Consider the following 10,000-nt stretch of genomic DNA (forward strand, 5'->3'; position numbering starts at 1 on the left):
AAACCAGATGACATGGTGTTTGCTTCGACCCATTCCAATGATTTACACAACTGCCCAGGAGATGGGGCTAGCGTCGCGGAAAGGACAAAAGGCAGAAGACAGGAAAGAAGGGAGGAGATTTTTGGCCGTCGTCATGCTAGAAGAAAGATTTTGAGTGAGAATATGACATCCTCACTCACCCCTACATCACCTCTTTGGTGATTTAGCCTTCTAGGTAACTAAAGAGACAAGAAGACATGGAAGGTTTCATTCCTTTGACACTGTTCTGATCGCTAATGTTTCCGTTGTTTTGTAAGAGGATGTGAAATAAAAAAAATGCTGTAGAGTGTGCTGTTGTTGCAATGTCTTTATTGCTTCCAGACCTGTGTTGGTGTGGGATGGCAGCCTGTACTAACATGGTGACTTGTTATAAATCAAAACTTACATTAAAGCCCGGTACACACATAAGGATTTTCAAAATCTTAACATTTTTTATCTGAGACAGACCCCACACATGAAGATAAAACATCTTGGATTGAACAGCCTTGATCGTATTGTGTGTGGTGTGAGCCAATATTCCCATTTCAGCACACCCCATACATAAGGATTATCGTTACGACAGTCTAGAGTCTCGTTCCCCAAGCCATCAAACGTGATCTAACGTAGTACCCAGACTGACCTGTACGAGGCAGCCATGTGTGACAGGGCAAATAAAGTGCCGAAGAACGAAAAGAAGAAGTCAGCTCGTTCTTGATTGGCTACATTCCATCCATGTCACAATCAGACTCGCGAGCAGGGTTGCCAGATGGGATTGAAATGTTCCACCCTAACCAGTCTAAAACCGCTAATTCCACCAAAAAACCCCGAGCCCATCTGGCAACCCTAGTCGGGAGTTGCCCACACACATTAGGATTTTTGGTCGTAAATATTGAACACGTTTAATATTTACGATTGTCGGCCCCGACCATTTTCCGACCTCTTTCAGTCGGGAGAAATGGGCTCTTAACACACCTCACACCACAGGATCATCTTGTAGGATAATCTTTAGAGCCATCTGATAATCGGGCGTTTGCTGTCCTTGGTCAGAAGGGGGAAAATGGGCCAGATTATCTTTATGTGTGTACCAGGCTTTAGTGTATCTGAAAAGAGCATTGACAACTGAGGAGAAAGAATGAAGCTGCACACACAGTGTTGTAAATGTAATAAGATTTATTAAGAATCTTCATTATTCTTTTTTCAGCATCATTCTTCTCATCATTAATGTGTTTTCATTACTGTTGTTATTTTAAACATAGTGGACAGTTAGATCTAAAAGGCAGCCCAAAATGTACAGGCGTTATATAACTTAAACTTTCTCCATAGGGAAAACATCTGTTTTTATATTCATATATAATATCAATGTAGCATGAGGTCTAAGATCCCGCCCACATCATACAATATTGTACATGGTCCCAAAAATAAAGAAACTTACAAAATCAACATTGGAACAGAAACTAAACAGCAATCTACATGCGAAAAACAGGCAAGGGTAAAATCTTAAAATACATACACGTATATGTAAAAACGTGCATACAATCACACGTATACAAAAACATACATACACATATTAGAAAACTCAAATTAAAGAGAAAATAGCACTTTTTTTTCTTTTCTTTTTTTCAAACTTTTTCTCTCCTCTTCTCAGTCTCTCCCCCACAAAGGAAAACTTAAACACAAAGAAAAATGACACAGTGCTTTTCTCACTCATTGTGTGTGTGTGTGTGTGTGTGTGTGTGTGTGTGTGTGTGTGTGTGTTTGTGTCAACAAGGTTGTCACAGTGTTCGGGCTGAAGCCAAGTGTTCTACACGTGATTACACATTCACACCATATATCAACTTTCTATAAAAGCCTCTGACACACATACATACACTCCGACATGCACAGGGCAAATGCTACAAAAGAAACAGAACCATGCACCACATACATACAGTAGGTATAACCATATTGTATAATAGAAAACATACTTGAAGAGTCATAAACACAGTGAAACCAACCTGTAGGACCTTATGACATTGCTTACATACATAATGGAACTGATGGTGACTAGAACACACTGACATACATACACACAGGCTGGCAAAAGGGCTTCGCGGTGTAACGACACACACCGCACATGCACACACACACATACACACACCCCCCCCTCTCTCACTTACGCACGCACACACAATGTGAGTATGCATTGTACTCTCCACGGCCTCAAGTGCTGTGTACCAGTATGAGGTGGCTGTGATGGGGCAGCAGAGGGTGCTCTCACCCCCTTTCTCTCTCTCTCTCTCGCTCTCTCGCTCTCTCACTCACACATCCAAGTGACATCATATCACAGAGACAATGACCACCGGGCATTTGTCCACAGTACTACACACGATGGAACTACTGCAATGTTCTGATCTCACGTGACTTTCTGTTAATATTCCTGTCGTAATGTTTTTATTTCAATGAACGAATGAATAAATGAATGTATAGGTAGCACCCCATGACGCCTGAGTGAAGATTCATCGTATGTGTATAACTTCTGAGGAGAGGAGGAGAGAAGAGGGGGGGATGAGAGAGAATGAATGTCTGCAGAAGAGACACATTACAGTCGGTGTGTGTGTGTGTGTGTGTGTGTGTGTGTGTGTGTGTGTGTGAATGTGTGAGTGTGTGTGAGTGCTCACACCAATGGCATTGTGGAGTTGTTCACCCTGCACATGATGTGGGTACAATAGAGTTGGATAAAGTAACCCCCTAGACTCTGATCTAAGGTTAGTTCGTGGGTTAAGATTAGGACTGGGGACGGGTAAACTGATCCTAGATCTGTGCCACAACAACAGACGTGGTATTAGAAGTCGTCCGCTAGATAAAAAGTTAAGTCTTTTGTTGTTTTTTGTTCATTCGAGTGCACAAAGAATAAAGTTCATCTGTCAAGGAATGTTCCGGTGTTGCTGTTTAGAAACTCTTGTCAAAAGTCTGATCCTGGTGGTCTCTTAGACCCAGTGACCATCGACGCTCCAGCTCCTTCTCCTCTTTAGCTCTCGTCTCTCCAGCCTTCCTGCCTTCCTGCGATCCATCCATCTCTCTCTCTCTCTCGCTCTCTTTCTCGCTCTCTCTCTCTCTCGCTCTCTCTCTCGCTCCCCGTCTCCTCAGGCCAGTTTGAGCGTGCTGACGGGGAAGGGCGGCACGGTCACCATGGTGACGGGGTTGAGGACGGTGGTCTGCCCCATCAGCTGCGGGTGGTGGTGGTGGTGGTGGTGGGCTGTGAGCACGGCCGTGGGCTTCCCCAGGGACGAGCTCCCCTGGCTGGGCACGGCCGCCCCGTTCATCTGACCCCCGTTGGGGGCGTGGGGGCCGCCGGGCTGGACGTGAGGCAAGGCGTGGTGGGTGAAGGTGTGGGTGATGTGGCCCACCATGGTGGACTGGGAGACCGACACCCCCTGGGGGTAGAGGCCCGGGAGGTGGGGGGGGAGGGGACCCCCCAGGTGGGCCACGGGGTGCACGGTGATGTGTCCGATGGGCTGGGCCGTCATGGGCTGGTGGGCGGCGGCGGCGGTGGTGAGGGGCTGGGGGGTGGCGGAGGAGGCGGGGGGGCCGGGGGAGGGGGCGATGTGGGCCAGGTGTTTGTGGTTGGCCGGGAGGACGTGGTTGACGGCCTGGATGACAGACGGGTGGGACACGGCGTGGGAGATGACCGACTGGACGTGGACGGTGGGGGGGGGGTGGAGGGGGTGGGACGCCGGGGGGGCGGGGGCGATGGCCTGGGGAGGCGGGGGGCCGGAGGGGGAGACGGTGGCGGTCAGGACGCCGGAGTGGGGGGGCGGGGGGGGGTGCTGGATCGACAGGTGGGGGGGGAGTAGTGATTGGGCCTGCAGGATCGGGGGGGGAGGGGGGGGTTTGGGCAGGGAGGAGGGGGGAGGAGGGGAGATGTCGTCGTCGATGTCCTGGTCGAAGATATCCTCTCCTTCTGAAAGAGAAGGACGGAGATTACTTATTCGGAAGCACTTTTAGTCTGTAGGCCTGTGTGTGTGTGTGTGTGTGTTAGGGATGGACGGTTTCCAATTTCTTTAACCGAGAAACCGTTAACAATAACCGCGGTTTCTCGCTTAACCGGGATTCAAAAGGACATTGTTGAGCCGCCAATTTCAAATAATGGAGCCCTATTATAACTACTACAAGTACAGTAGTACTAATTAGGCGACTTCATAGTTTCCAGGGCTGGGTTCAAAAAATCGATTTCCCGATTCTGAATCGATCTTCATTAAATGAGCGATATATCGATTCATAAATCCCGAGATCGATTTATTTATTTTTTTTATTTTTTATTTATTTTTGCTTGCAGCTTCAACCCGCAACGAGATCTCGTGGCCAGATCTCGCGCTACAAGAATTTATCATATCTCACGCAACGTGAGGTCTCAACACTAAAATCTAAAAACATGGCGATGGCAGGGACACTCAAGTCACCACCAGGCTTAAAGTCAGATGTCTGGGTGCATTTTGGATTTTAAAAATGTGACGATAGAGATGAGCTGGACAAAAGCAAAGTCATATGTAAATAAAAAGCACATTCATGTAACTGCTTTGGAGTCAATTCATTGATATGTTTAACAATACTACATGTTATAGGGTTCCTTGAACCATTTATAGCATTAGTTCGGAGAATCTCTTTCATATTCAAGCAAAAAATGTATATTGTAACTAGATCGAATCGGAATCGAATCGAATCGAATCGAATCGTGAATCGAATCGAGAGCTGTGAATCGGAATCGAATCGTTTTGGGAAATCAGTGGCGATACCCAGCCCTAATAGTTTCACAAATATAAGTGGTCGCTGGAATGCCATTTCAATATGATGCGATACATTATTTGTGCATTTAAGACGCATCCAGAGACCGAACGGAAATTCAACCAGCAAACATCATATTCACATCAGCAGCACAGCGGCAACTTCAAAGAGACAAAGCGGAAATTCCTTCTTTGACAGCATCCAGACAACACCGAGAGTCTGCCCAACCATTATTTTTAGAAACCCCGGTTTTCGGTTTAACCGTAAAACTGTCCAACCCGAGTGTGTGTGTGTATGTGTCTGTCTGTGTCTCTGTCTGTGTCTGTGTGTGTCTGTGTCTGCCTGTGTGTCTGTGTCTCTGTGTGTCTGTGTGTGTCTGTGTGTGTGTGTGTGTGTCTGTGTGTGTCTGTGTGTGTCTGTGTGTCTGTGTGTGTGTGTGTGTGTGTGTGTGTGTGTGTGTGTGTGCATGTGTGTGTGTGCATGTGTGTGCGTGTGTGTGTGTGTGTGTCTGTGTCTGCCTGTGTCTGTCTGTGTCTGTGGGTGTCTGTGGGTGTCTGTCTGTGTGTCTCTCTCTGTGTGTCTCTCTGTGTGTGTGTGTGTGTGTGTGTGTGTGTGTGTGTGTGTGTGTGTGTGTGCGTACCTGAGGCTGTAGAGGTGGAGGCCTGGTCGTCCTCGGGCTGGACCGTCTGTCTGAGCACGCGGTCTATCTCTGTGACGTCCATACACTGGCTCAGCTCGCTCTTCAGCTCGGCCAGCCTCTGCTGCGTGGCGATCTTCTCCCGCGCCAGGCGCTCCATCTCGTGCTCGTACTCCTTCTCCTTACGCTTCAGAGTCTGGGGGAGGGGGGGGGGGCGGACACACGGCGTGAGACACGCTCGCACGACGACGGACGGCCGTACACGCTCGACACACACACACGCAGACGCAGACACACACGCAGACACAGACACACAGACACACACACACGCTCCACACACACACACGCTCCACACACACACACACACACACACACACACGCTCCACACACTCCACACACTCCACACACACACACACACACACACACACACACACTCCTTATCCTCTCATTCCTTCTCTTTACCCTTTATATTCTTAATGAGGACGTGGGGGCGTGCACACATACTGGAATCGTGCACACACTCCTTGTTGTGCTTGATACTTGTGAAAAGACCAGATTTGAAGCATTTTCAGTGAAGCATTTCAACAGTATTACTGTATAGCCCAAATCTACATTTCTGTAGTAATAACTGACTGTGTAGTAAGAGAATAATATGGCAGTCCTTTCAGAGAACAGATGATCAGATCAACATGTTGTCCCAGACAGGACTGTCCCTCTGTTAAAGGGATAGTTCATTGTTCCCCTTATAGTCAGTCAGCTGGTTCCTTACCCTCAAGGCAGAAACTGTAATCTATGATTCAGAGTTGTCTAAATAGCCACTACTAACTTTAGCTAACTACTAACTTTAGCTAACTACTAACTTCAGCTAACTACTAACTTCAGCTAACTACTAACGTCAGCTAACTACTAACGTCAGCTAACTACTAACTTCAGCTAACTACTAACGTCAGCTAACTACTAACTTCAGCTAACTACTAACTTCAGCTAACTACTAACGTCAGCTAACTACTAACTTCAGCTAACTACTAACGTCAGCTAACTTTAGCCCCCAAATTAAGAGGAATCAGAATGGTGTTTATTACATCCCAATGTAAAGTACACAAGAGTCAAATGACTTGGCTTTTACTCAACATTGACATTGCAGCATAAAGATACAAGATCACAATAATAATGTAATTAAGTTAAATAAGTAATAAAGTAATAAAGAGATGGTAGTAACCAGTCGTACTACAGTGGATTCAATAGTGCAAAATGCTGTGCTCTCACACACACACACACGCACACACACACCTCTATGCGTCACTCTGATAGCCATTTCCTGGAAACCATGTGCTATGACAGAAGAGGGCGGGGTCTGGAGAGAGTAAACATTCCACAGCCTCCTGTTCCGGCCAATCACATCAGCCTAAAACCCCAACCACGTTAGCTGACAATGGATTAGCATAATGTGTGTGTGTGTGTGTGTGTGTGAGACAAAAAGCACTCCACATGGAGAGAGAGAGAGAGAGAGAGAGGGTTGAGTAAAGGAGTAATGTCATTAGGGAGGGAAAGAAGGAAAGCCAAAGAGAGGGAGGGAGGAAGGGAGAGAGGGAGGGAGGAAGGGAGAGAGGGAGGGAGGAAGGGAGAGAGGGAGGGAGTAAGGAAGCGGTAGTCACGCAGACAAACGGCTCGCTGACCCAGTTCTGATGTGGGTCAGCTGACACAAGAACACCAGAACAGGCAAAGAGGACGAGAGGCTAAAGACCTTAACACAGATTACTACAGAGAGAGAGAGAGAGAGAGAGAGAGAGGGAGAGAGAGAGAGAGAGAGGGAGAGAGAGGGGGGGGTGGAGAGGGGGAGAAAAGTGTGAAAGAGAGAGCATATGGGGTCACATGATCCTACGACAGGACGCTCAGTTGAGTGAGCAAATCTGTTTACTCTCTGCGGTCCACACGCGAGCCCACCCACCCACCCACCCACCCACCCCCCACCTCTCCAAATACACTGTGAGTGCACTCTGCCACCAGCAACCCTGAGCCCTTACAACTCTAAACAAACTGGACTTCTCCTTCTTCTTCTTCTTTCAGCAGACCTGTGTCTGTGTGTGTGTGTGTGTGTGTGTGTGTGTGTGTGTGCGTGCGTGTGCGTGTGCGTGCCTGTGAGGGTGTGTATGCATGATTTTCTGGCCCAGTGATCAGGATTAGCCTGTTCTGGGTCCGTCTGGGTGCAGGTCTGCCGTAAATCCCAGCTCAACACACAACTACACACAACTACACACCACTACACATAATCACACACCGATACAACCATCCACTCTCTTGACATCTCAGGGGAAACAGAATAGCTGTGTCAATTCTCCAGTATACATGCTTGTCCTATAGCTCTCATCATGGCCTGATGCCACCATACCACAAACTAACAATAGTGTGTCTGTGTGTGTCTGTGTGTGTGTGTGTGTGTGTGTGTGTGCGTGCGCGCGTGTAATGCACATCTTCATCCTAAGGTCTTGTGCCTCAAACACACCAGACACAACCAGCGAGTTGCCCCCCCCCCCCCCCCAACAAATCACCACGGAAACAGCTGCCACCCATAGCTGTTTCCTTGGCAACAACCTCCACATGGATTTGAGTGCTCGAGCAGGAGAGTGCGGGGCTAACCGGATACAACGAGGGATCTAATTGGACGACACGACGAGGTAATCACACGCGAGGGGTGATGTGATTGGGTGCGTTTCAGTCTGGTGCTCTCTCTCTCTCTCTCTCTCTCTCTCTCTCTCCCCCTTTCCTCCACCCCCCACTTCCTCTCTCTCTCTCTCCTAACCCCCCTCAATGGTTCCCTGGACACCCATCCCCCCCTCCTATCTCTCTTCCGTTCATCTTCCCCCCTCCCCCCGTTCTCCATCTATCACAAGGGTGCCGGTGTCCAGTCCACAACCTCCCACAGAGGTGGCAGTAGCACGGTGTGGTGTGCTGTGCTGCCTTGCAACACTAACACACTCCTCAACCTTTCTCTTTCCACATTTTCTGACTGTTTTTTATCTGCCTGCGTTACTGCTGAGGTAGAGGTGCAAACGGGCTACTAAGAGCAGGCCGGGAAACACACGGTATACCCTCACATACGACACACAACGTACACCCTCACATACGACACACACAGACACACAACGTATACCCTCACATACGACACACACAGACACACAACGTATACCCTCACATACGACACACACAGACACACAACGTACACCCTCACATACGACACACACAGACACACAACGTACACCCTCACATATGACACACACAGACACACAACGTACACCCTCACATACGACACACACACGGGAGAACACGACCTCCTGCGGTGCACTGACCACCTGCTGCCTGTCTCCATGGTTACAGAGTGTTCTAAAAGGGCAGAGACCCAGAACCAGAAGGGGGAAAACACAAGACATGTAAGAGTAGGTAGGGGGAGAGAGAGGGGGGGGGAGAGAGAGAAAGAGGGAGAGAGAGAGGGAGAGAGAGAGAGAGAGAGAGAGAGAGGGGGAGGGAGAGAGAGAGAGAGGGAGAGAGAGGGGGGGGGAGAAAGAGAGAGAGAGAGAAAGAGGGAGAGAGAGAGAGGGGGGGAGGGAGAGAGAGAGAGAAAGACAGGGAGGGAGAGAGAGAGAGAGAGAAAGACAGGGAGAGAGAGAGAGAGAGAGAGAGAAGGAATGAAAAAGCGAGACAGAAGAGGATAGAGAGACAAAAATGAGAAAGCGAGAGGTAGAGCCACCATCACTGCGCGACACCCCCCCCCCCCCCCTCTTCCCCCCCCCCCCCTCCCCCTCCCCCTTGCTGTGGAGACAGATCTCCCCTCAGATGCTCTACTGGCCATGTGCAGCAAGCAAGCAGCAGCAGCTGAACAGCACGCTCACTGTGTGTCTCCCTCTCGCTCTGCTGAGGGAGGGGGGGGTGACGTCACCGGCCGCGCGCTAGCCATGTGCTTACAGCTCACGTGGCCCCGCAGAGGGAGGGAGAGAGAGCGGAGGAGGAGAAAAAGAAAAAAGGGTGCAATCGGAGAATGGAGAAGGAGAAAGAAAAGGAGAGGCAGGAAAGGAAACGTAGACAAGATGGATATGGAGAGATAGAGAGAGAGAGAGACTGTCGACAGATACCTTTATAGAATAATAATCTCTACATTCAGGTTGAGTCAATTTAACCGATGCAGGTCCTTGGAGTTAAACACCAGACGTCCATAACTACGAGTGCGGTTTAATATCCAAAACATGTCTCTCTGTTCCACAGACTATTGACGACACCGCCCGTACACTATGCACTGTAGCTCCGTCTTACTTCAGCCATGAACAATATTAATCGTACACGATATTTTCTTAAGTCATATCGGTGTTAAGAAAATGTGGACATCGCCCGACCCTAACTGATGTTACTGTTGAGTTAACGTGTTAACCTAAAGATGTGACTGTTGAGTTAACGTGTTAATCTAAAGATGTGACTGTTGAGTTAACGTGTTAATCTAAAGATGTGACTGTTGAGTTAACGTGTTAACCTAAAGATGTGACTGTTGAGTTAACGTGTTAATCTAAAGATGTGACTGTTGAGTTAACGTGTTAA

General features: G+C 48.5%; 1 protein-coding gene across 1 annotated transcript in view; it reads right to left on the minus strand.

Moving 5' to 3' along the window:
* Positions 1 to 3,140: 3,140 nt before the first annotated feature.
* mntb (MAX network transcriptional repressor b) overlaps positions 3,141 to 10,000 on the minus strand; it is a gene marked incomplete at its 3' end in the record, with an annotated part of 16,517 nt that continues 9,657 nt past the window's right edge. Inside the window, exons 5-6 of the mRNA XM_080550105.1 lie at positions 5,420 to 5,612; positions 3,141 to 3,958 (exon numbers count right to left, since the gene is read on the minus strand). Coding sequence (XP_080406231.1) covers positions 3,141 to 3,958; positions 5,420 to 5,612 — 1,011 coding nt within the window. The remainder of the gene's footprint in view (positions 3,959 to 5,419; positions 5,613 to 10,000) is intronic.

The sequence above is a fragment of the Nansenia antarctica genome, assembly GCF_963989245.1.
Source record: "Nansenia antarctica genome assembly, chromosome: 20".
Classification (NCBI taxonomy): Eukaryota; Metazoa; Chordata; class Actinopteri; order Argentiniformes; family Microstomatidae; genus Nansenia; species Nansenia antarctica.